This window comes from Bidens hawaiensis, unplaced genomic scaffold (assembly GCF_021521415.1).
Source record: "Bidens hawaiensis isolate Kalapana, Puna unplaced genomic scaffold, B.hawaiensis_p1.1 tig00045388_1, whole genome shotgun sequence".
Taxonomy (NCBI): domain Eukaryota; kingdom Viridiplantae; phylum Streptophyta; class Magnoliopsida; order Asterales; family Asteraceae; genus Bidens; species Bidens hawaiensis.
Window position 1 is genome coordinate 75156 of NW_027498071.1, and position 26521 is coordinate 101676.

The 26521-nt window shown below is 37.8% G+C and overlaps 3 protein-coding genes and 1 pseudogene across 3 annotated transcripts; 3 read left to right on the forward strand and 1 right to left on the reverse strand.

Annotated features, from left to right (window-relative positions):
• Nucleotides 1–4101, forward strand: part of LOC143595618 (lysine-specific demethylase JMJ13-like) — a 32041-nt pseudogene extending 27940 nt beyond the window's left edge.
• Nucleotides 4102–15919: 11818 nt separating this feature from the next.
• On the forward strand, nt 15920–17084 carry LOC143595619 (uncharacterized). The gene is made up of 3 exons (XM_077074590.1): nt 15920–15994; nt 16425–16534; nt 16619–17084. Exons 1-3 carry the CDS (start codon nt 15920–15922, stop codon nt 17082–17084), a joined length of 651 nt encoding a protein of 216 aa, XP_076930705.1.
• A 755-nt stretch (nt 17085–17839) lies between these two features.
• On the reverse strand, nt 17840–20814 carry LOC143595621 (uncharacterized protein At1g32220, chloroplastic-like). The gene is made up of 7 exons (XM_077074591.1): nt 20672–20814; nt 18979–19078; nt 18802–18890; nt 18649–18704; nt 18408–18554; nt 18220–18345; nt 17840–18122 (listed from the first exon to the last, which is right to left on the reverse strand). Exons 1-7 carry the CDS (start codon nt 20806–20808, stop codon nt 17842–17844), a joined length of 936 nt encoding a protein of 311 aa, XP_076930706.1. The 5' UTR covers nt 20809–20814; the 3' UTR covers nt 17840–17841.
• A 2899-nt stretch (nt 20815–23713) lies between these two features.
• On the forward strand, nt 23714–25543 carry LOC143595622 (dolichyl-diphosphooligosaccharide--protein glycosyltransferase subunit DAD1). The gene is made up of 5 exons (XM_077074592.1): nt 23714–23818; nt 23909–23956; nt 24958–25045; nt 25160–25203; nt 25314–25543. Exons 1-5 carry the CDS (start codon nt 23729–23731, stop codon nt 25395–25397), a joined length of 354 nt encoding a protein of 117 aa, XP_076930707.1. The 5' UTR covers nt 23714–23728; the 3' UTR covers nt 25398–25543.
• The last annotated feature ends 978 nt before the right edge of the window (nt 25544–26521 follow it).

The window sequence follows — 26521 nt, forward strand, 5'->3', positions numbered from 1 at the left end:
AGGTTGGATTTTAGTTCTTTATGCAAGGTGTTTTTTTGTGACAATAATAATAATAATAATTCCTTTTACACTTCATCGTGTCAGAGTTGAAGATTGAATTTGAATTCATGGAAGTCAATTATAGTTGACGGATTTGCTACATAACTGTTCAGAAGTCTTGAACAGTTATAACTGATTAACTGCCTTCTTGTACAGTGCAATTTTGACATGGAAATCTGACTTATAATATTATATACAAAGTTTTTGAATATCGTTGTTATTTTACACAATCTAGTGGCTATTGCGGTTTGTGAATTATGTATGCAGTTAAAATGTTATTGACCTTCTAATACGTGATAATAATATCGTTCACTTGTTTTTCATATGTTCAGTATTTGTTAGGAAATCGTTAGGTTAACTGTTCAAAGAATTTGTTAATAACTGTTGGAACAGTTAGTAACTGACTTATAATATGGTTTTGACAGGTGGAAGGAAGGGTTTGTCTCTCCAGAGAGGACACCTTACAATACCTGAAGCATAAGAGGCTTTGTGTCTAATCTAATGACTCGAAGTGGAGGAGATGCATTAAGAAGTTCTGCATCTTTTGGTGATAGAATATACAAGAATCCGGATCCATGTGGGAGAGAGAATAGTTTAAAACTCAAGGCTGAAAAGTTTGGTTTAGATGATCTTGATTTGACAGATAAAGTTCCAGAGTGCCCTGTATACTTTCCAAGTAAAGAAGAGTTTGAGGATCCTTTAGTTTATCTTCAAAAGATAGCCCCAGAAGCTTCAAAATTTGGTACTACTTCAACTCTTTTAAAAGATTTAAAGGGTTATCTTTTAAATATTTGTATTTTCAGGTATATGCAAGATTGTTTCGCCTTTGAGTGCTTCGGTTCCTGCTGGTACAGTTTTGACAAAAGAGAAACCTGGTTTTAAGTTTACTACACGAGTGCAACCTCTTCGTCTTGCTGACTGGAATACTGATGATAAAGTCACATTCTACATGAGTGGAAGGTGGGTAGCCTTTCATGTTAGCTGATATATTATTCTTATTAAGCTTGATTAATGGTTTTTATTCAACAGAAATTATACGTTCCATGATTATGAGAAACTGGCGAACAAGGTTTTTGCACGGAGATATTACAGTACCGGGTGTCTTCCTGTTTCCTACATGGAAAAAGAATTCTGGCATGAAATAGCGTGTGGAAAAACAGAAAGTGTTGAATATGCATGTGATGTTGATGGCAGTGCCTTTTCTTCTTCTCCCACTGATCAACTTGCAAGTAGCAAATGGAATTTAAAGGTTTTCATTTTGTTTCAACTTTTTGATTCTTTTAAATAATCGTTGTTGCATGTTTCTTACTTTACATTGTTTTTGTTTCTTTTCTGAATTCAGAAAGTCTCAAGACTGTCCCGTTCTACTCTACGTCTGCTTGAAACAACAATTCCGGTATGCATAACTTCAGATAAGACTTCTAAATATTTTTTTTTATATCCATTTAGTCATATTTTGTATTTTGCAGGGAGTTACTGAGCCTATGCTTTACATTGGGATGCTATTTAGCATGTTTGCTTGGCATGTAGAAGATCATTACTTATATAGGTATTTGATCTTGTTAAATAATATCCTTATATAATTTATCCACATCTGCCTCATGATATTTTTACATTTTGCAGCATGAATTATCATCATTGTGGAGCTGCTAAAACATGGTATGGTATTCCTGGTCATGCGGCTCTGGATTTTGAAAAGGTGGTTCGAGAACAAGTGTACACTAATGACATTTTATCAGTTGATGGGGAAGATGGTGCTTTTGATGTTCTTTTAGGAAAAACAACCCTATTTCCTCCAAACATATTATCACAACACAATGTTCCAGTTTATAAAGCTGTTCAGAAACCGGGAGACTTCGTGGTAACGTTCCCACGAGCATATCATGCTGGATTTAGTCACGGTATACTAATTTTTATAATCACTAAAATTCCCAATCTACAATATTTACTAATTTTTGATTCTAATGCTTGTATCATTTGCATATTTTAGGTTTTAATTGTACTGAGGCTGTGAATTTTGCAATTGGTGATTGGTTCTTGTTGGGATCAATAGCAAGTAATCGTTATGCGCTTTTAAACCGTGTACCTTTTCTTCCTCATGAGGAACTTTTATGCAAAGAAGCCATGATTCTGCATTCAAGTATGGAATATGAAGATCAATGCTTTGAAGATGGACTATCTCGTAGACACATTAAAGCAGCTTTTGTGAATTTGATTCGTTTCCAACATCGTATTCGTTGGTGTTTAATGAAATTAAAAGGGTACATGGGTGCTGCCACACATTCTCATGGAACCATTCTCTGCAGTGTTTGCAAACGCGATTGTTATGCAGCTTATATTAACTGCAGTTGTTATCTACACCCTGTCTGCCTTCGCCATGGTATATTGAGCTTTTACCTTTCTGTTTTACTTATTATAAAAATATATATATTTAATATGAAATAGAAATTATTAAAAAAATAGAAATTAAATAAAGAATATGTCCGTTTAGGCTGCTTTTAGCTCAATAAGTGAACCTTGGTCTCGGGCTCGTTTATTAAGGAACCTTATTTTTAGGTTCGAGCTCGAGTTGAGCTTTTAGGGAGCCGGTCTTGGAACAGTTCACAGAGTTAGGAACATTTTTTTGTCCATTTTCAAAATCATATAGGCATCAAATAAAGAAGTTATTACAATATTTATCTGAACATATGGATAAAGGATGTAGAAAGTTGCTTGTTAATTTGTAAATGGTAAAAAAAAAAAAAGAAAAGCCTAATAGTATCTTTGATGTGGATATATATTATTCTCTAAATCATAATATTGTTTAATTTTCCATTTCAGAGTTTAAGCAACTTAACCTACCTTGTGGAGACAAATTTACAATCTCTGTAAGGGACAATATACTAGACTTGGAAGATGTAGCCAAGAGATTTGAGCAGGAAAAAGATATTATAAATGAGGCTCAAATCCAATCTAAAGTTGCTACCGACATGATTCTACTATCTAAACTGCACCCACTAACCGAACACGAAGCATACAGTCCATATTGCAAAATCCTTTTCGGACTTGACATGAACAAGTTTGAGCCTAGCTACAGCCTTAAGCGGTGTGGTTATGAGATTCTGGATGCTTCTACAGTCTGTTCTTCATCAGAAAGCTTATCTTTAACTAACCATGTAAGATTACACTTATTAATAATGACTATTGTGAAACACACATCACATGGCATTTGGGATCTAATGAGAATGAGTTTTGGTATAGCAGGTACATGGTGATAGTAACTATACTGTAGATGCTAGAAATACGTGTCAAGAAAATGATGATTCTGACCCGGTAATGTTTCGGGTCAAACGTCGTTCCTCTTTAAAGTCAGAGCCCAGAAATGCAGATGATTCTATTCCTCCAGGTTTTGAAAATCAGGTAATGATCATTTTTAGCAATAAACTGAAAAAACTGAACCCAAACAAAAACAGATGGCTTGGTTTTATGTTTTCGTAAAAAACGAATTTTCAGTTCGGTTTTGGTTTTGAATGTGATTAAAACCAAAAAAGAAAAAAAAACCGAAGCGAACCAAATTTATGGATTTTCATTTTTAGTTTTGAATGCTAAGTAATCCATAAGAATTTAATAAATAGTGTAACTCAAATATTTTTAGCCCAAATGCATAATAATAAATTGATTATTAATCATCAAAAATGGTTGAGTCCAAAACAAGTCAAAATCTAGTTTCTATAATGCATTTGTTTTAGATTTTCGATTACTGAATGATGCTTGTTCGTGTAGGGGCTAAAACGGTTGAAGCGAATACAACCCAAAGGAAGATCTCGGCCCCATTCAGCATCAGAGTGTTCCATTTACTCTAAAGAAGCCGATCAAAGTGTATCAACCAAAGCAACCACCACTCACATCTCAATTAAGTTCAAAAGAACGGGAAATGAAGAAGCCGTGAGTGAATACAAAGATTATAATTTGAACCACGAACTGGGAATAACAGCACCGGAACCACAGCCTCTAGAAAAAGGTCCAAGACGAATTAAAATCAAAGGCCCGTCAATTACAGGGTCGGAGAACACATCGTGTTGACTACTGATTTCTTAGAGCGTTGACTTTTCTAACTAGGATCCACATTGGGTTTCTAAGTTCTAACAAAGTGGAAGCAGTAGAAAATTGACCTCACACAAATTTTTAGGTGAAAGAAAAGTATTATTTTTTTGTGCAGGCCTCAAATTGGGGTGTGATTGGCATGGTGGTGAATTTGTAACGGTTCTTGGTCCGGGTCCGGGTCCGTTTTAAGGGATCCGGTTGGAGATTCTTCTTTTCTTTTCTTTCGTTTTCAGCAAAATTTGGAGGTAAGTAGTCATGATCATTTTAACAGTCTCTTTTAATGTACATCTTTTTATTAACTGTTTAGTTTTTGTGAGATGAAAAGTGTCACAAAGTCTGCTTCTTTCATTCTTTTTTCAGCAATAAAATACAGATATTGTTTTTAACCACTTTGTTCTAAAGTACCCATTTTTTAATGTCTTGTTACTTTACAAATTAAAGCGTATTGGTAAAGGTTGTACTTTATGCTTTATTGGTTGTAATCGATGCCAAACAAATGCACGTGTCGAATAGAAAATAATGAAGATTCTTGGATGACAATGGGCATAGGATTTGATTGATATGTATTCCAATGCTTATGAATCGAATTTGATGATCGTATGTGAGCATCCTTCAAGTGGGGTCCAGTAACTTGATGGATGGTGATTTTTAAAAAAATATATATATGTATAGTTGAATGTGATTCTTTGGTTTAAAGAGAAGTAAGAATGATTCTTTGGGTTGTAGAAAAGAAAGGATCCTGTTAAAGAGTGACAGTTGTGCCAAAATTATAGAAGATAATGCAAGTACACATTTTATATTTGAGAAACCATTATACAAAAATAAAATCTATCTGCCTTATGTTAAGGTAGATTCTATGTAGGTATTTCTGGTCTTTTGGTTATTAACAAAACTGTGTTTTTCGTTAAAGGCCAAAACTGGTTAATCTCAATAACTGGTTTCGACTACTAACCTAACTGGTTTTTGAGTGGAATACTCCTAACATATCTAACCGGTTAAACTAATTAACCTATTGAAATTAACCTTATTACTGGTTGCTATAAACCTCCAAGTCAGCCTATGGTTAATTTCATAACCGAACCGGTTTCACCTATATTGGTAATAACCGGTTTCAGGTCAGCAGATTGAATAGTGGGTCCGTGCTGGGTTTAGTTAAGTTCATTGGATAACGGATTAATTGTGAGGTTGGGTTGAGCTCATATGTGAATTTTGGATCATACCTAGTTGAAAGGATAACATATTAGTGGTAAGGTTGGGTTGAGTTCATTTGTCTAAACGACAACTTAGACCTTCAACTATAAAGGAGGGGCCCATACCTTGCATGTCTTTCAACAGACCCGTGACTATTATGCGGTAATATAACCACCTTATTAAAATGACTGGGAACTATTTTTTCGAACGAAAACTCACTCTTTAATCCTACTCTTAGATTGCAGCTATATGTCACCACGGGACTCTCTTTGGTACATTAAAATGACTGGAAATACTAGCCTACTAGGAGTATTCACTTAGTTAAATTAAATTCTATGCAATCACTTTTGCTAAAAATAAATTTGGTTAATATCACACGTTTTGTGCATGGGTAAAAACTAAAAAGCTATTTGCCTATTAATGTTTTCCAAAGTTTTTCAGAAACTTTTTAAAACAACACCCCAAGTTATGGGTGATGCCATGATGGTATGCAAAGTCAACAACACTATCTAAACACCCTTGATACTAGAGGCGGATACATGAATTTTTTGTACGGTGGCACAATACAGAGCGCCAGAGCAGCAAGGCGCTCGCTTCGACACGAGGGGAGGCGGATGAGAAGTCGAGCCTTGTCTCATGTCTGGGAGCCAGAAGGCTGATTGACAATGGCACAATGCATTAAAAAAAATCAGAAGTAGGCAATTAGGATTAGATTTTAATTGTTTTGGGCCTTGAGATTGAGATTTTGAATAGTTACCTCATGATTGATACAAGATTGGACAGTGGGCCTTGGCCCACCCTTCTAGCAATCTAAACCCGTCTATGGTTCTATGCTCTTGATACCACTTGCTATTTGGCCATAAGAGAAGAAAACTTGAAACATGATTAAAAAAGGAGTAAAGAAAATTATATTACTCTTCTTTGAGTCATGGTCAGGTTTTGCTTTTCTTATGTTTGATTAATTATAACTTTTTCTACAAATCGTGTCCAAATAGTGATTATAGGGGCCATGTTTTAAGAGCTTTAGTTTCCAAAGCTTTAGCTCTAACTCAGAAAAGGAAGCAAGAACTAAATGATGAAAACACAATATGCTCCCATTTGGGTTGAGATGAACCCAAGCCAAAAATCTGAATTTATTTCTCTATATATCGAGAATATATTTAAATTTGTTTAGAATTATTTTCTTTTACATATATGCACTTTTAAGCAGGACAATCACCAACCCTAATTTTACTAGCAAATCACATCTTTTTTTGGGCAATCATAGGAATTGAACCCTAACCATTTAAAAAACCAAACTGATCCAACAACTTGTAACCGTCAGGCCTAAGTCCCTTTGATCGCATAGCATCTGAATTACATTTTTAGCCCGTTTAATTCGTAGAATACGTTAGGATTAGAATATGAATTCAAGCAAATATTCATAGTTTTGTTGAGGAAGTTGTGAATGGCAAACCATTAGCTTCAGAATCAGAAGAAGCTGTTACAGACTGTTGGTACTTAAGTATGTGCGTTTCTCCAGTTGAGATTTTTCTAAATCCATTTCAAATTATGTTCTAATATACAACACCTCAATTCTTAATTATTCATAAATTCAACAATCATATGATTGCATCATACATAGCAACAATATTTAGCATATCTAACGCAAAAACTATAAAAATAATCCCAACACTGTCACCACAAAACAATTCACAAAACACTACCCCACCAACCAGTCTCACGACCAACATTAATCCCATGTCTCAGAGTAAATCAAATCAGTTGGTGTCAGGATTTGATCCAAGGACCCATCTCACTATCACGAGGACTCAATTTCGCAACTTACGATCACCACCATTACCATTACGGGTTCGAACAAACCCTAACCCTTCACCGGCAACATTATTCGTAAACTCAACCATTGGCATTCTTTCCAACCCCTCTTCCTTCACACCACCCATACCCTTTCATATACGCCATTGCAAAGTCTTCCACCTTAACATCATCAAACTCTCCTAATCCATCATCGTCTGGCAGCCTTTGCAAATCACTTTTTAGTTTCATTAGCATCAAATGATCAATGGAAGATGTTGGGTTAGCATGAGAAGTGATGGGTTGGGTTTGTGGGGTCCATTGGTTGGGGATTATTAAGGGTGGTTTGGTTGGGGTGTTGGATGGGTCAAAGTGTGTGATGAATTCTTGGTTTGTGGGTTCATCTGAGGAAGAAGAATGAAGAAACACTAAGTGACCCGGTGCAGATTATAGATAATCTGGGGGTTAAGTAATGTTTCCCACGAGAATGAGGTCCAACAGAGACGGTTGTTCTTCAGGGGACCTGCAAAACAAACACCGTAAGCTCGTCACTGAGAAGGGGGGGTTCCTCCTTGTGACCACCCTCCGGCGTGAGAATCAGACTAGATTGCTCTGAATATAAGTGTATATTAAGAGATTGCTAGATAACAGGATAGCAGATGATCTTACCATTCCAAGATGTTGGAGTATTTATAGCCGAAGGTAGGTTTCCTAGAAGGTACAGCCGGCTGAATAGTATTCCTGTTCTACCAACAGTGGACTATGCATAGGCCATACTGGTTGGTGGATAGGTTACGGCCAACAGTAACAAAGTCGGCTGCACTATTCCACCAACTGTAGATTATGCACGTCCCACCTACTGTGGATTATACGCCGGCCATGCTGGTTGGTGAATAGGTTACGGCCAACAGTAACACTATTCCACAAACTGTAGGCTGCGCACGCCCCGAAGTAAGGGTTGGTGAGTAGGCAGCGGCTAATAGTGACAAACAGTACTAGAGGGTGCTCCTCCTCGTACTGTTGTCGGTGAGCTGTCACCCTGTGATAGGCTCATGGGCTGTTCTGGTCAGATTGTCTGTCCTATCCATACCTTGGTAGGTATAGTACAGAAGATCTTTCAGAATCATACGGACTGGCTCATTTTGGCGGGATTGTTCCCGCCTTGCTCATTCCTTCATGTGACTACTGAAGTATCTATTGTCTTGTGCGTGTAGCCCTGCTGTCTGCGGGTAGCCTTCCCTGATGGCTTGTATCCGCAACTGCGGGAACAGGCGGGGTACTTCACCATTGGGAGGCTTTCCCTGCGTGTACAGCTTGCGTACTGCGCGTAAGGTTCTCTGAGCATGGTGGGTCCTGCGGGAGCAGATGGCCTTTGCGCAGACGTCCCTGTTAAAGGTGAGTCTTGCGGGACCAACTGGGCTCTGCTGGGACCTACCTCTTCAAGTCCAAAACGATCAATGGAAGATGTTGGGTTAGCATGAGAAGTGATGGGTTGGGTTTGTGGGGTCCATTGGTTGGGGATTATTAAGGGTGGTTTGGTTGGGGTGTTGGATGGGTCAAAGTGTGTGATGAATTCTTGGTTTGTGGGTTCATCTGAGGAAGAAGAAGATGAGGGTTTGGATGAGTTCTTTGATGATGACAAAGAGAAGGATACTTTCATCATGTGTTTGGAACAGGACAAAGATATGGTTGTGTTGATAGGTTAAAAGGTGACTCGCATATGTTTTGTTGATGTGGTGGTATTCTTCTCACACATGTATCCACAGACTTCTATTGAGATATTAAAGGAAAAAAACACGGTTTGGGCCTGGTAAACCGATTTGTGAACCAGTCTGCTTAACCATAAAACCGCTTTGGGTCTGATCCAAACTGATTTGAAAAGCATGCCAAAAAAAACAATGGAAAATTTCTAAAATAAGCATTTATTAAAACAAATTTCTAGTTTTAGGTACCATTTGCAAAAAATTCTAAAAATAGGCATTATAAACTAGTTGTGACGAATAGTTTATAGAAACCAATTAGAACTTCCCACGTGCCCTTAAACTAACTGTAACGAGCACGTTCACTAATCATCTATCGTCACGACTAAATAAGTTTCATGTCTCGTAATCAATGCCCATGAGTAATGTATAAGTCCTTTAGTTGTGACGAGTAGATATTGAAGAGGTAGGTCCCAGCAGAGCCCAGTTGGACCTGCAAGACTCACCTTGAAGAGGGACGTCTGCGCGAAGACCAACTGGTTCCGCAGGACCCACCATGCTCAGAGAGATGAAGACCTTACGCGCAGTACGCCAGCTGCTCCCGCAGGAAAAGCCTCCCAATGGTAAAGTACCCCGCCTGTTCCCGCAGCTGCGGATACAAGCCATCAGGGAAGGCTACCCGCACTAATAGTAAGGCTACACGCACAAGGCACTAACTCTCAATAATTCAGTAATGTCACCTGAAGAAGGAATGAGCAAGGCGGGAATACTCCCGCCCAAATGAGTCAGTCCGTACGCTTCTGGAAGATCTTTTGTACTATACCTGCCAAGGTATGGACAAAATAGACAAGATCTGACCAAAGCAGCCCATGAACCAATCACAGGGTGACAGCTCACCGACAACAGTACGAGGAGGAGCACGCTCTAGTACAAAATGTCACTATCAGCCGCTGCCTACCCACCAACCCTCATCGTGGCACGTACATAGCCTGTAGTTGGTGGAAAATGAATAGTACACAGCCGGCCATATCACTATCAGCCGCTGCCTACCCACCAACTACCAGCGTGGCACGTACGTAGCCCACAGTTGGTGGAAAAGGAATATTATACAGCTGGCTGTACCTGCTTGGAAACCTACCTTCGGCTATAAATACTCCAACACCTTGGAACGGTATGAGGATCTCAGATTATCTTATATCATCATATATCATCTGATATTATCTTATCATCTCTAGCTATTTCTCTTAATATACACTTATATTCAGAGCAATCTAGTCTGATTCTCACGCCGGAGGGTGGTCACAAGGAGGAACCCCCCCCCCTTCTCAGTGACGAGCTCACGGTGTCTGTTTTGCAGGTTGAGAAGAATAACCATCTTTGCCGGACCTAACCCTCGTGGGAAACATCTACTTAACCCTAAGATTATCCTTAATCTGCCGGGGTCACTTAGTGTTTCTTCATTGGCGCCATCCGTGGGACAAAGCTAGAACTAATTCTTTTTCAGTTTTTTCAAAACCTCTGGAAAGATGGTTAAGGTTACTCCGATGCCAAGGCCAACGAGTGACCAAGAAACTCCGGTAACCACAACCCCAGCTACTGGGGGGAACACCGGCGAGTACACAATTTTTACGAACACTACCCCGGTTACCCAAGCCGGGGCAAGTGCAGTAAACAATCCTTCACTGGGATTCACCGATACCCAGTTGGAGAGACAACAGACGAGGCTCCCCCGCCAAACACTTGATCAAGTTAAAGCGTGGGCGGAAGCACGTCAGAAGGAATTCCAAGCTGAGTTGGATGAACGTTTACGTTCACTCCAACAGGCTAATGACGAGTTCGGAAACACTCGACAACAGCTCAACATGAGTAATGAGTGCGAGTATGATGAAGATTGGGAAGAATCTGACAGTGACGCAAACTTGCGCCATAGGGCGAAAGGGAAGCGTAAACAAGCAGATTTCCACAGAAGAAATTTTGGAGAAACCTTTAAACCAAAAAACGCGGGTGGAAACCCACGTGACTTCTCTAAAACCTTCAGACCAACTGTTGCAAATGCGGGAACGTCCAAATTTGCAAGGGACATTGCGGAAGCAATTGCCCCGAAAAGTGCCAAACAAATGTCCAACATAGGCACATATGATGGTATATCTGACCCAGACGATCATTTGAACAGATTCATAGCGGGGGCAACCGTCAGCAATTGGACGGAACCCACGTGGTGTTACATGTTCCAAATGACGCTTGTTGGGGCAGCCAGAGCGTGGTTTGACCGTCTACCGGTCCACCACATCTACGATTGGGCAGACTTCCAGCAGAAGTTCAGCCAACACTTCAGTCAACAAAGAAAGTATACCGAAGAGCAATGGACGATCCTCAACTGCATCCGAGAGGAAGATGAGTTTTTACTAGACTTCATCACGCGCTTCAATTCAAAGAAGCTAAGTCTGGGCACTATTAGCGAAGATCTTGTTCGCGCTGCTTTCATCCAGGGCGCGGAAGACCCAGAGCTCATCCGCACCTTGACGGGTAAAGATGGCATGCCATCCACGTGGGATGCCATCATGACAGCAGCTAAACGCTTCGCGGAAACGGAAAAGCAACTGGGTAGAGATCTTCCCCAGAGCACAAACCTCTACACTCAAAAAACAAGAGAAAACAACGTCCTTACCGCCCGACAAAACAAAAAGAGGAAGCTTGGTATTTGGCAGTCAAGGGTAAACTTTGACACCTCATCCGGCTCGCACCCTCGGTTAGGCGGAAGGGATAACATGCAGTCGTCGAACCGGAACTCCAGATGGACGCCACTCACCAAAAGCATCACCGAGATATTTGCCACCGAAAGGCTCCCATGGCCAGAGGCTCCAATAATCCGACAACGTCTAAACGCTGATCAAAGCAAATCCTGTGACTTCCACAGGACAAAAGGCCACACCACGGAGGAATGCGTATCCTTGAAGGACGTCGTCGAAGCATTTGTCAGAGATGGGAAACTCACACACCTCGTGGCGTAATGGACGCTAAGCAGGCTAATGCGTGTAGAACCCCAGTTGGGGAAAACACGAATGAAACTGCAGCTTCAATGTTGGAGACTACATACTGCGTAAACAACGAGATTCCGAACCAGGCGCATATCGGCTCGAAAGGCTTGATGGCACCCCCATCCCAAGAACATGGAAGGGAGCTCAATTACACAGGCTGCATGTAGATCAATTCCAAACTTGTAAAGAAAATGCCTAGAGCCACTTCTAATGGAAATGATTCTCCTTATCACATTGACGCTGATAGTCTTACATTTACTTATGATCTGACCACACTGATATGCCGGTATTCACCGCATAAATAAGTGGAAAAGTAAGTCGTTGCGTGTGGAAGGCGGCAAAACCTGCATAAACACAAAAAACGGTAAAAATTTCTAAGGAAAAGATGAGGAAAACCTTCACGCAGGTCACTTATGGGTGAAGTTTGGTCATCCCACTAAATGTAAGTGACGGTCCTACCCGCACAATCATGATAGAGGAAACTGAACATTAACCTATTGACAACCACGCATCGAAAGGTTAACTTATTCAAAACACTTAGAAAATTTCTAAGGAAAAGATGAGGAAAATCTTCACGCAGGTCAGATATAGGTAAAGTTTAGCCATCCTACTAAGTGAAAGTGACGGTCTTACCCGCACAATCACGAAAGAGGAAGCAAAACTTTAACCTATTATCTGCCACGTTGAAAGGTTAACTTATCCAAAGTACTCAAGAAATTGCTAAGTTAAACTAATTTAATGCGGAGAGAGGAAAGCGCAGGAGCAATGAGAAGATGACACGTGGAAAGCAAGCTGGCAACAGCTGTCGACAGGACGCGCGCCCGAAAACTCGCGCCCACGCGCCTGAAAAAGCGTCTGGAATGGCCATATAATGTCACGTCGCCATAACTTCCTGCATGTCCTGAAACTTTCAGAAGAAACCGTCGGAAGACGCTAACGTCCCTTCAACAGTTTGGACTGTTCTTATCCTTTCACCAACTCTTCGAATTTCAAAAAGATTCAAAGATTCAAAAATAAGAGGGAATATACCCCCTTACCTTGGAAAGCGAGAAACCATAAGACGAGTGCGGGTACAGTGTCAAGGCGAAACCCTTCACATACTTAGCACTTGCAGGGAATCGAAGCTAACAAGATACCTTGGTAACCAAGAAACCGTAAGACAAGTGCGGGTACAGTGTCAAGGCGAAACCCTTCACATACTTAGCACCTGCAGGGAATTGAAGCCAAGAATACCTTGGAAATCAAGAAACTATAAAGACGAGTGCGGGTACAGTGTCAAGGCGAAACCCTTCACATACTTAGCACTTGCAGGGAATTGAAACCAAGAAGGATCTTCTGGGCCATGCTTGTGGAAAGGGAAATAACATCCCCGCATAGCGGGAACGTTGAGAACTAGATTGTTTGAAGCTCCAAGATGGAATTGGTTGTTTAACATAATTGATCACTATGTCTAAAACTACCAAAACCTCGTGGAGAATCTACACAAGTGAAACTCAACGCTCCTGACTTGCGAGGAGGTTACACACCTACCCGCATCATACCCAAAGATCAAGCAGAAAAGTCGGGAATTTCTGCACGTGACATTAGGAAAACCGCGGGAAGAATCCCCACGGAGAACCTTAAAACTAAAAACCCTTTTCAAAACCCCTTGCTTAAGTCCAAAAGTTCACCTCACTTATTAACAATTCATGAGAAGAACAATGGACTGGGGGGACTTGAAGAGGTAGGTCCCAGCAGAGCCCAGTTGGACCCGCAAGACTCACCTTGAAGAGGGACGTCTGCGCGAAGACCAGCTGGTTCCGCAGGACCCACCATGCTCAGAGAGATGAAGACCATACGCGCAGTACGCCAGCTGTTCTCGCAGGAAAAGCCTCCCAATGGTAAAGTACCCCGCCTGTTCCCGCAGCTGCGGATACAAGTCATCAGGGAAGGCTACCCGCACTAATAGTAAGGCTACACGCACAAGGCACTAACTCTCAATAATTCAGTAATGTCACCTGAAGAAGGAATGAGCAAGGCGGGAATACTCCCGCCCAAATGAGCCAGTCCGTACGCTTCTGGAAGATCTTTTGTACTATACCTGCCAAGGTATGGACAAAATAGACAAGATCTGACCAAAGCAGCCCATGAACCAATCACATGGTGACAGCTCACCGACAACAGTACGAGGAGGAGCACGCTCTAGTACAAAATGTCACTATCAGCCGCTGCCTACCCACCAACCCTCATCGTGGCACGTACATAGCCTGTAGTTGGTGGAAAAGGAATAGTACACAGGCGGCCATGTCACTATCAGCCGCTGCCTACCCACCAACTACCAGCGTGGCACGTACGTAGCCCACAGTTGGTGGAAAAGGAATATTATACAGCTGGCTGTACCTGCTTGGAAACCTACCTTCGGCTATAAATACTCCAACACCTTGGAACGGTATGAGGATCTCAGATTATCTTATATCATCATATATCATCTTATCATCTCTAGCTATTTCTCTTAATATACACTTATATTCAGAGCAATCTAGCCTGATTCTCACGCCGGAGGGTGGTCACAAGGAGGAACCCCCCCTTCTCAATGACGAGCTCACAGTGTCTGTTTTGCAGGTTGAGAAGAATAACCATCTTTGCCGGACCTAACCCTCGTGGGAAACATCTACTTAACCCTAAGATTATCCTTAATCTGCCGGGGTCACTTAGTGTTTCTTCAGATATAATTGGCTATCTATATAAGGTGTTCTTCGGATAATTCAAATCGAAGCAATTGGATGTCTATTTCGGGCTTGTGAGTCGAAACATTTTGTTTTAAGATTAAAGCTCTTAATCCGCTAGACTCACCCAATATATAACTTCTGTCGCAACTAAAGAACTTATAAATTATTCGTGGGCGTTGATTAAGAGACATGAAACTTCTTTAGTCGTGACGAGTAAATGATTAGTGAACGTACTCGTTATGGTTAGTTTAAGGACACGCGGCAAGTTCTAATTGGTTTCTACAAACTACTCGTCACGACTAGTTTATAATACCTATTTCTGGAATTTTTTACAAATGATACCTATAACTAGAAATTTGTTTTCATAAATACCTATTTTGGGAATTTTCCCATTAATTATTTATATACACTTTATAATTATAAGTGTAAACATGTAAATTTATTTTTTATTATGGCATGTCTCAAAATTTCATGGGGGTCGTTGTCGTTCTTGAAATTTCATTAGGGTCAGTCGAGATTTTAACACATATAGACTACTAAATTTTTTTCCACATGAGTCGGCGAACACCCCTACTCAAAGAGTAGGTCCGCCATTGAATACATTAGTATATTCTTTGATGTCCGTAATTGGTATCTAAGGGTTTTTGGTACTTGGACGCGTACTAACCAATAAAAAGTTAACAATTAAGCTATAAAAATTGAAAATGAGTCAAGCTTGAGCTTGAATTTCGTATAAAAAGTTTGTTTAGACCCTTCAAACTTTATAGAGCCTTGTGCACCTGCATGTTTTTAATTCTTTTGGACTTATATCTATAAATTTCACACAACATAATCGAGCTCGAGCGAAGCCATGCCTAATTTATGAATCTCGAGCCAAACTTAGGCTTGTGTAAAGTTTTCTCAAACTAATAAGAAAAATATACATAAACAAAACTTCTATAAACACTTGGATTAAGTTATCTCTTTATTGGATCTTTAAATTTAAATAACTTTATGCCGAACTCCGGTCACCAAAGTAGATGAAGGTAAAAACTTTTGCATATAATATTATATATAAAATTATCCCATGTAAATGCCTTCAAACTCGTTAAGACAAATAACACGTGTGTCTTGTAAGAGGAAATCACCCGGGCGTTGAGGTGGTGAGTCTACGGGAATTCAATCGGTTTACGTCATGTTTGTTATGATACCGGAACTTAAAAAAACTGATATTCGGTCGGTTTTCGTTACGTTCGTTACAGTGACTAAACTTAAAAAAATAAAAACAAAATTTACGGACCAGTTTGGCGCCGCCGGTTACACCAAACTTCTTTTTGTTATATCCAATAGAACCTTGCGGCAGGGCATAGTTGCAGGAAACAGTAGAATGGCGAAAAAAGGTGAAGTATGGGACGATTCTGCCCTTGTGAAAGCCCTAGATGACGCTATTTCCAAATACAAGGTCTCTCTCTATTTCATACGAAGCCATTTCTATGCGTATGTCGTTCCAATTGAAACTCGCATCACGTTATACAGTAGCAGCAGTGTAATGAATTAGGGGAATAGATGATTAATGCCCGAACAGGAAACAGCCTCCTACTTCTTATTTTCATCGCTTAGATTAGATTTGCTCAAATTATTTGATTAGGTTTTGCGATATTTATGCGGTATGCTGTTTATATGTATATATGTATGACAGTTGATAGTTTGCAGATTCATCTCTTTATGTATGTAGACAGAGATATGATGCTAGAAATATTTTATATGTGTTGGTTTACCTGTTTGAACAGTTATGTTATATCCTTAATAATTGGCATTTGGCATAGTTTAAACATGAACTGTAACTATAGTATAGGATGAGAGGCTTTTCAAATGGGTGTCTCTTTTTACAGATAATGCATGACAAAGTAGGTGACAACGGTTCTCTTAACGAAGAAAGAATTACAGATCACACGAAAGAAAGTGCACCAAATGTCGTCAGTGAAAACAATGAAGCTAAAAGGTATGTGTGTGTATAGTTAGTTGTATGCATACATCAAACTGTCTTTAAAGCTTATCGTAAGTGATTGTGGTTCTTTGTGTATAGTGCAAATGTGGAGACAGATAACATCACAGTAACTGAAAAGTGTGCTTCTGAAGTCGTTTCACAACATGCGGTTCCAACAAATGGACACCAGATTCAAGATGCAGACTGTAGTAATGCCAATACAGGAAGTGCAGAACATTATAATCTTTTACTCAACCAATACAATGCTGTTGAGGAACAAAGACAAAAACTTTTAGAACAGCTTTATCAATATGGCCATTGGGACCCACAAGCTTATAGTTACGGTTATGGTTATGGTGCTGGTTATGATTCTCAATACCAAACTGTTTCTGCACCTCAAACATCTGGACCGCCTATGTGTACGTGTCAACCCACTGTGTGTCCATACTCAACTTCATTAGCTCAAAATGGAAATTCAGTTTCTGTAGAAGATGATGGTTTTATTAAAGCAGCAAAGGGAGCAATTGACAAAGCCATCCATTCATTTGATAAAGGCAAATATTAATTATGTTTTTGTTTTTAAACATATTTTGTGTTATCAATTATAGAGTTGCATAATTTCTTGTTTTTACTTTTTAAATTGCAGAGGGAAAGAATGAGCAAGAAGGAGAGACGACGTCTCAGACAGATCTTTCAGTTGTTTTGAATGCTTGGTTTTCTGCAGGGTTTCATACTGGCAAGTAAGTTGTTTAAGACTTTAAGTGCTCCTTTTATTTCAAATTAATCTGAAAATTAAAAAAAAGATTGTGAAATGGTCAACTTGACCACCAAAGCCAACACATGTAACCTTGAGTTCTTATTTGCAGGTCTCTCTCGGAGCAGGCTTCTGCAAAGAAATGATGTACTCTCAAAATGTAAATCAGACTTGGGATCTTGTTTGGTGTTATATATAAGCTTGCATGATTATAAAGAAGATTGTTGTTAATCAAGCTATGATATAACTTAAATGGTGCAGTTTTGCGTGTTGGGCATCATCTGTTTAAGTTTGTGTACATTATTTAATATATGTTGGTACTTGGTACTGGTTCTTTCTTTCAAGTTGTATGGTGGTTTTAGAAAGATATATCAATTCAGGCTTTATCTTTTCTCAAAATTTATCATGTTTAGTAAACAAATATTTATAAAGTTTACTAAATGATAAGAGGTGAAGCTAATGGCATCTTTGTATTGCATTCTTTCCAGTTGTTACAACTTCATAAAACATGATAGAATACATGCATATATAATTATTCTCATATACTCATAACTTTTGACACATGAGCTCACACTTTAACCCCGGCTGCAGCTTCCTTGATTTGGTTAATTGTAAAAACTCCAAAGCAATCATCATCTTTGACCGCGTTTATTGCAGCTAGTGCCACATCATCCACACTAACAGGTGGTGCCAATATCAGGTCCGATGCTGGTAAAGCACTTAATGGTTTAGTGTAGTTTGAGGTGGCATCAAGAAGTTTTTCCACCGGTTCGCCTATTAAATTCAGCGGTATCTCAATCTGGCCCACCTTTCTTTTCCCATATATGAATCCAGGCCTTAGAACTACACCTGCATATGTAAAATGCCATATATGCCCACAAAGTTATAAACAGTTAAACAGCACCACAACAAATAGTCAAATGTGAAAAGATTCTATGTGAATTACCAGAACTCGCGTATTTGGAAAGAACTTCAGATTCAGCTTTTCTTTTTCCCGCGAAGTATCCAGATGAAAGTAAAAACGATGGTAAGTTATAGTCGTGCACTGATATCAACACAAACTTTGGAATTCCTGAAAGAAAATGGAAGTTAGTTAAACGGGTCATTGGTCAAACGTCAACTAAAGAATGTTACCATATTCCTTGGCAGCATTTACTGCAATGATATTTGCTTCGCCATTAATTCGTTGCATTTGCTCCTCGCTACCGAACCCTCCTAGAGTTGAAATAACTGCAGTGGCGCCTGGAAGTACTTCGTCCCAATTTACATAGAAAACATCCCCTGAAACAAACAAACAAAAAAACATTAAAACGGAAGGTGGTGTTGAGGGTATTTTAGGCATTGTACTTGTGACGGGCAAATCTCACTAGCGTACCTGTGATCCAAGTCACTTGATCTTCCCATGAATCCAAGGTACTTGGCCGTCCCGACCTGAATAAAATGATCAAAAGAGCTTTTTACAATGATTCGGGTTGATCATTGAATTTAATCTAATTTAATAAGTAATTAATATATTAAATTGGTGCACCTGCTTAGGCTAATGACTTCAATACCCCTAGATGCTGCAGCCTTGCATATAGCAGAACCAACAAAGCCACTGCCTCCCAACACTACAAGCTGATAGAAAGAAAAATTTGGATATTATTGATGTTTAGAAAAATTTACAAAATGAAATGAAATAAATAGTCTATGTGAATGTTTAGACCTTCTCAGGCTTGATATATGCTTCAACATCTATAGTGCGAGAATTGGTGTCCTTTATGCCAGCGTCAGCATAGCTGCACTTGATACCAAACCTTGAAAAACTGCAGAAAAAACAATCTAAAATCAGACTAAACTACATAAAAAAATTGTTTTGACTTTTTGTATAGGTTAAAACATCTAATTTGGACATTGGCATACTTAAGCGATTATTAAAAACTTTTGAATAGCCGAATACAAAGTTTTCAGGTCAACCAGGGTCATATTGACTTGCACAAAAAGTCAACCAGGTGACAGGCAGCTTTTGAGGAAGTTAACACCTAAAAATTATGGATAAAGGAGCAGTGTTTTTATGCCTATTTTAATATATGGAAAATCACTGTATGTTAGTTATTACGGTTTTTCACTTACTGATACATTAATAATTGTGATTTTATTTTAAAAGGTTCATGAATTAATTTCCATATCATTTACCGAAATTTGGCAGAATTGTAACTGTACACACAAATGGTGTGAGAAAACTAAGATCACGCCTTTAACTTCTGTTCCTCACGATTTTAGCACGTAATTGTTTATATTTTAGGCAAGATGTACATGAGGGACACGCAAGAGGTAAAAATACCATTCAATGCCCTACATGTGCATCCGGTCAATAGTTATGCCAAAAGTAGCAATTTTTGCATGTCGCTGAACAATCAAAAAACGGCTTGTTTACAACACAAAGCAAACTATTGTGCTTCAAAGAATCATTCATTTTATAAGCATGTGATATTCAAGACCATTTATCTTGTTTTAAATCAAAATGGTTTTGATGTAAGCCCATTATGAACTAAAACAAATCCCCAATTTAAAGAAATTTGGATTCAAGTTGCATCAACATTCACACCAAAACAACAAATCTACAATAAAAGATTAAATTCACATTTATTAACATGAAAACAGTTAGCCTTATGACATCCTCACTAAATCTTACACACAATCCACATGATAACCAGTTCAATAAAAGGCCATAAAAAATTCACTGTTTTCAATAAAACATCAAACTTCAGGTTATTTACACCAGGTTGCACCAACAGAACTCGTTATTTGATGAAGATCCTATGGACTTAACACAATCCATCACAAATTAAAAAAAACAAAAAAAAAAAAAACAGTGTCAGATTACACCAAATTCACACTTCAAACTCATAAGTATTTTAGAAGTGCAAATACTAGTTAACCGGTTTTTGGAATATTGGTTACTAACCGTAACCAGTTATCGGACAAATAATCAAAACCAGTTAAGTTATTTCCAATAACTGGTTTTTAGTGGAAAATCCCTAACCTATGTAACCGGTTCGGTTCGGTTCGTTTCGGTTACTAACTGTAATAACCTATAAAAATTAACCTTAAACCCATTGAAACTAACCTTACTAATACTGACCAATTTTCGGTTAACCAGTTACTTAAATGGTTACAAATCGGTTTCCACGGTGCCGGTTTTGGTTCGGTTTCAGTTAATCTGTTTGGTTTACGATTATAAGATCAGCTATCTTTCTCTAGATACGACAATTAGTGGATTAAAATAAACCTAGAAAACACACTTATCTTATTATTTAACAGAGACCGTCAGAATTGAGTTGAATTAGGGGTAATTAACAACTGGATTAGAACAGATATAATATAATATAATATAATATAGGGATGCGAAAGCTGACCGATTGGTGTGAGTTGAGAAATGCGAACGGAAAGCAGAAGAAGAGAATAGAGGTGTTGAAGGCAAAGATAATAAAGAAGAAGAAGAAGGTGGTGGTCTGGAAATGGTAGCAGCGTGCGATAGCCATGAGCAAGACATCTTCCTTGTTTCCAATACCACCAGAAGTTGAGTTCTATACAGTGACTGGTGGAGTATGAATTGCTTCTTTTTATTCTATGGTTTTGAAATTATGTTTTTGGTTTTTTTAATTATTTGCGGGTCTCCGAGAATCACTTTTTCAGGTTTGTTACGAGTAATAAAGATGCCCTTAAAATCACGTTCTCAATTATGTAATAGATAATTTAATAATTTTATTAATATATGGTTGCTTTACAAAAGCCTAAAATGGAACAAATAATAATAGTAATAATAATAATAAACAAGTTATTAAATTTACTTACCCTTAATTACATAGTCAATAACTCTTTCTATTCAACCAACAAGTCACATTGCAAGCTTTTGTTTTAAAATAAAGTTATATATAAAATATAAATATTTTTATAAAATAATTATGATATCTCAAAAAGAGTGAATCTGGGTCTGTCAACCTACTCACCCTTCCTTTGGGTCAGGCCTGTACATGTCACATGAGAAAGTGAATATAGCCATAGGTCGTATGCTAGACGGAAAATGGTCATACGAGTAGTACGATAGAGCCATACCACTTGTATCATGTGTTAGGCTGGTGTCAGATGGCTGATATGGCCACGGACAAAATTATATGGTATAATGTAATGTATTTGGCTGACGTTAAATGACCACTAACAAATTCCTACTATCCGTATGATGCAATGCATTTGCACAAAAGTGAGAGTTGTTGCCGCAAAGAAAGTCATATGGCAGGTTTGACAAAATTTTCACCTATGTCATTGTATATGACATCACATGGTGTATCTATTGTGGGACCCTTTGTAAAATGAAAAGATAGATAGTGTTGTACACTTATTTTAAGTTGGATATATACAAGTCATTAGCATCTTATCTTGTGAGTGTTGTTTGACGTACAAGTGTGTTTTCTGTTTATGATCGATGTTCATCGGTTTTAGGTCATAAAAACTAACATGGAATCAACTCTAACCAGTATGTTGGGCCATGATGAGCACATTTCTTTGGGGAAATCACCAAGATACACATTTTTTTACTTAATTAATTGCATAAATAGGTATTGACTTTTATGCTTTTTAAAAATGTCCATAATGACAAATAAGCAAGATCGTCGGCAACAACATAGCCGACACATAATGAAGGAAATCGAGCTCCGACTGCAAGCCTATCGGTATATAGGTTTTTAGGTGACACTTTATATGTGGCATCGTTGGCTATGTTTTAGTTCTGCCAACATAGGTCTAGCCACCCTTAAATACGTGTTATGTTGTGGTTAGAGAAATGAAAGTAAATCATATTTTACAATAACAGATATATTAAAAAGAAAGAAAGTATGAGTTATCATTCATTTGTTAAAAAAATACCACTTTTACTTAATTCGTGATTTTGTGTCAAAAATCAATAAATGTATTTATTATTGATTAAAAATATAAGTTATTTAATCCTATTCATTTGTGACTTGTGAGTATACATAAAATCAGATATAAAGAAAAAAAAACAGATAAATAAATAAAGTAACATACTCACATGCTTGTTTTATAACATACTTAATTGTTTAACTTAACCAACTAGTTTATAACTTGAATAATAGTCTTTTAGTTGTATACTATATAGCATTAATGAACATGTAGATGTCTTACCCTATTTGGCTATTTGTATATGACATTTCCTGCTGCAAAAAAAGGGTATCACTAACACAACTACATTATCAACAACTACTTCATATGGTCCATCCGATCGGGTACTAATAGCAACAAATGTTGTATCAAATTAAAAGTGATGTGTCCTGACATATCACATAAAGTAATAATAAATACCACGTCATGTTTCAATTTCATGGATCATAATAACTCACGAGTGTACCACGTAACAAGTAATGAACCCATCAAACTAAATGCTAGCTAGCGAATATGGTAAGACATAAAACTAAGTAAAATGTCATATTTATTATTTAACAAAGACAAGCTACAACTTATGTCATTAGAGTAGCATTAATGAAAGGTGAGAGAAAGAGAGCATAAACATAAAAGAGAGGGTGAGACGAGGGTTATTATTCATCCATCATTAAAGGTATATAAGATCAAGTGTTATGGTTTAGTTATTCTGACACATCAGATTCGTAGCGACGCAAAAGTAAAACACCATTTCATGGTGGGTGCCAAGGGTTTGAGCCCCCTTGGGCGTGAGTGTGTTAATGAGCTCAAGGGCAAGATGCGTGGAAATGTGTGTGCATTGAAGTGAAGAGTTGATTCACTACACATAGTATAAAGGGTTTATTACGGTTTTCAAGGATGATTAATATCCTAGGTGTAACTAAAGCACACATATTTATTGTTTTCATGTATCTTCTCACAAGAATGTCATGCAACCAGGTTTTTTGATAAAGAAGTTGCATGAATGACCAACAAAATATGAACTCTAATTCAAGTATCACGCATAAACAAATAATTGGAATCCACGATTTATAGCTTTTTTTTTTATTTCTTTTAACACGGTGTTTAATATTTAAGACTAATTAATAAAAATATTTATGAAATAATATATAGATTATTTTATTCATATAGATTTTATGTTAGTAATTGATGGTGTATTTCGCCCATTTTATAGTTAGGCTTTATTTGAATAAAAAATTGATTTGTTATAAAAATATTGGTGTATTTTATTTTGTAACTCGTATGTTAGTTGCTCTCTAGCTTCTAGTAATGTAGAATACACAACAATAGAAGATAAAAAAAATCTGATGGCCCATGCAGGTCTCGAACCTGCGACCTTCGCGTTATTAGCACGACGCTCTAACCAACTGAGCTTTTTAACTCTGATGATGCATTTTATTCCAAAAAAGGTTTCTGGAATTGACTGATATATCCAGACAGACTCCACGCAGAGACAGAAGGTGAGAGAGAAACAATCTGAAATGGCGAGATCTGGTACGACGAAAGATGACGCGCACGCTCTCTTTCACTCCCTCCGATCTGCTTATTCCGCTACTCCGACTAATCTCAAGGTACCTACTACACCCTTTTCCTTTTCATTATTATTATTATTATTATTATTTCTGTTTTGTGCCCTAATTGATTCTGTTTATCTTATCCAGATCATAGATCTGTACGTGGTGTTTGCTGTCCTCACCGCTCTAGTTCAGGTACTAGACAACTTCCTTATCATTTTGAATTTGAATGAAAACTATGTTATTTTATTATTGGACGGTAGGTGATGGTTACTTTGAATTGTTAATGTAGCTCGGTAGCTGTTATTTTAGGTTTAAGATTTCATTATGCTTTGCTTGCAAATCGGTAAATTTTCATCTTTATTTTGGTGTAAATGCTTTTTAGGTATTTTTGATTGTCTTCTTCTTTGCGATCAACAAAACTTGAACCAGTTCTTAGGATGTATGTATGACTCAAGTTACTGCAGACTTGTGATATGCAAAGGTTTTCTGTTTGTGTCTCGGTGTTTTGATTAATCAATATCCGAAACTTTATTGTGTTTCTATCAGTTTTGAGTTATATTGATTCTGATCCATCAATTTGTGATTTTGAGTTTATATTGTACTTATACACCAACAGTCTTTAAGGAGCTTATAGCTTACTGATGTTGGTTCTTGCTTGAGTGCTACTTGACTTAGTAAAATCAGTTTATAATATATAATCTTGGAAATGAACAGTGTAACACATAGTTTATTGTTTGTCACTTTGACAAATACTCTAGACATATGTCTTTGATTCCTCTAATGACAAGAAATGTAAATGTAAGCATGTCACAACTGCATGTCTGGTTTAAGTTTGCCTATTCTTTCAATTATTGTTATGATTGTGTGAAGTAGTTTGGAAATGGTTCATGTGTAGTGTGTAGTTTAAAGTTTTGATCTTTTCGCTGCTCTGCATGTGGTAATGATGATGATCGTACTGCTAAGTGCTAAGGGGCCGATAAACATCAACCGACATAATGAAAATGGTATACGACAAAGATGAAAAATTTTATATGTCTGTTTCACGTAGAGTTTTTTTGGTTAACTGACTACTTGCTAAGTTGCTAAATAGTAATTACTGCTATGCTATACTCGCTCACGTAATACTCATCGAAATAATAAATTTCATGAAACAACCTTGAAATGAAGCTTTTTTGTGTTTTGTTTATCACCAGGTGATTTACATGGCAATAGTTGGGTCGTTTCCATTCAACTCTTTTCTCTCTGGTGTGCTTTCTTGTGTGGGGACCGCAGTCCTAGCTGGTAAGCTTGATCTAAACTTGTTAGTTTTGGACATATGCTTTTCATTTTCAGTCCAACACATTGTCTTGCTAACTCATTTTTAACATTTGTTTATGCTTGCCATTTTGGCTATAGTTTGTCTTCGTATCCAAGTGAACAAAGAAAACAAGGAATTCAAGGTATGTTGATTATTCTTGCATAGACCTCTATCTGATTAAACATGTGTGGCTTACTAGCTTAAACTTCTATCCGGTTGCATGCGATGCTAATTTGTTAAACACATTTGCAGGATTTACCTCCAGAACGCGCTTTTGCTGATTTTGTTCTGTGCAATTTGGTGCTGCATCTGGTTATTATGAATTTCCTTGGTTAGGTTGCGTTTTTGGACATGTTATATGACTGAATTTTAATGGTGAGATTAACATAGATCTCATGAGTATGGATCTGTAATGCCTAGTAGCGAATTCTGTATTGGCAATAGATAATTATTTTCTTATATTGCAATATGTGGTTCAGTTCTATTCGGTGGTTATTGATCTGGCCTGCTTTGTGTCATGCCAAATATACAAATTCGGTTTTCAATAACTAGGTTTAGGGTTGTTCACGGGCCAAGTCAGGGCGAGTTTGGCTGGGTTAAAAACTCGTCCAAAATAATATAGGTTCTGTTTTAAAATAAACAATTGGCTCAACTTGGTTTCGGCTTGGTTAAATTGTTAGAACATGAAGATTAGGCATTGATCCAAATTGGATGAAATAATATTAGAGTGTTGACTTAAAAGATTGAATGTCTTTTACTTGGCTATAAATTGTTAGTAGTCGGGACTAATTAAGCAAGCAAACAACCTTGGTTTGAGCTCTGCCCGGTAACAATCCGAGCCAATTTTGTGAGTTTCGAGAGACGAGCTTGGACCGTTGTTTTAGTTGTGTTGCTCAACAAACATTCTGATATTGTACATGACGTGATGATAATTTGAACATTTTGTATCTAGTTATAAAAGTAAAGACTTTTTAAAGAAGTGAATAAGAGAATTGTATTCAGTCCTTTTGTGGAAAAATTTGATGCGTGAAGATATTTTTTTTAGGAAAGAAAGTGAAATGATATTTTTTTTCTGAAACTTAAGAAAAAAAGTCAATGGTAAAGAACAGTCTAAGCATTTGTGGAAATAGATGGCCGAGAAAGTGACTGGAGAATGTGATAAAAGGAGTTAACACCATGTGGTTGTCACTAACTTTCATTCAAAAACGCTAAATGGTTTACTTAAAAATACAATTATTATTTAATTTTTCTTTCAAATAATGCGAAAGAATGAAACTGATTGGTTGGAAAACGAGTGGCCCCACCTCTTTGCTTTTGATGCCGTTTAGGGACTAACGCCCAAAGAGGTTCATCACGCTTTGAAGCCCTCTTTTTGAGATTGTGTAATGGTTTAACATGAGTTTAGTGGTGATGTGACAAGGGGAGTGATTGATGAGTGAAGCCCATCACATCTTCACAGG

Bases quoted from the DNA above. Each gene is read 5' to 3' on its own strand.
- LOC143595619 (XM_077074590.1), top strand. From the start codon at position 15,920: ATGGCGAAAAAAGGTGAAGTATGGGACGATTCTGCCCTTGTGAAAGCC. The intron at 15,995-16,424 runs GTCTCTCTCTAT...CTCTTTTTACAG, and splicing joins ACGCTATTTCCAAATACAAG to ATAATGCATGACAAAGTAGG. The intron at 16,535-16,618 runs GTATGTGTGTGT...CTTTGTGTATAG, and splicing joins GAAAACAATGAAGCTAAAAG to TGCAAATGTGGAGACAGATA.
- LOC143595621 (XM_077074591.1), bottom strand. From the start codon at position 20,808: ATGTCTTGCTCATGGCTATCGCACGCTGCTACCATTTCCAGACCACCA. The intron at 18,891-18,978 runs GTCTAAACATTC...TCTTTCTATCAG, and splicing joins CATATATCAAGCCTGAGAAG to CTTGTAGTGTTGGGAGGCAG. The intron at 18,123-18,219 runs GTAATTCACATA...TTACATATGCAG, and splicing joins TTCCAAATACGCGAGTTCTG to GTGTAGTTCTAAGGCCTGGA.
- LOC143595622 (XM_077074592.1), top strand. From the start codon at position 23,729: ATGGCGAGATCTGGTACGACGAAAGATGACGCGCACGCTCTCTTTCAC. The intron at 23,819-23,908 runs GTACCTACTACA...TATCTTATCCAG, and splicing joins CTACTCCGACTAATCTCAAG to ATCATAGATCTGTACGTGGT. The intron at 23,957-24,957 runs GTACTAGACAAC...GTTTATCACCAG, and splicing joins TCCTCACCGCTCTAGTTCAG to GTGATTTACATGGCAATAGT.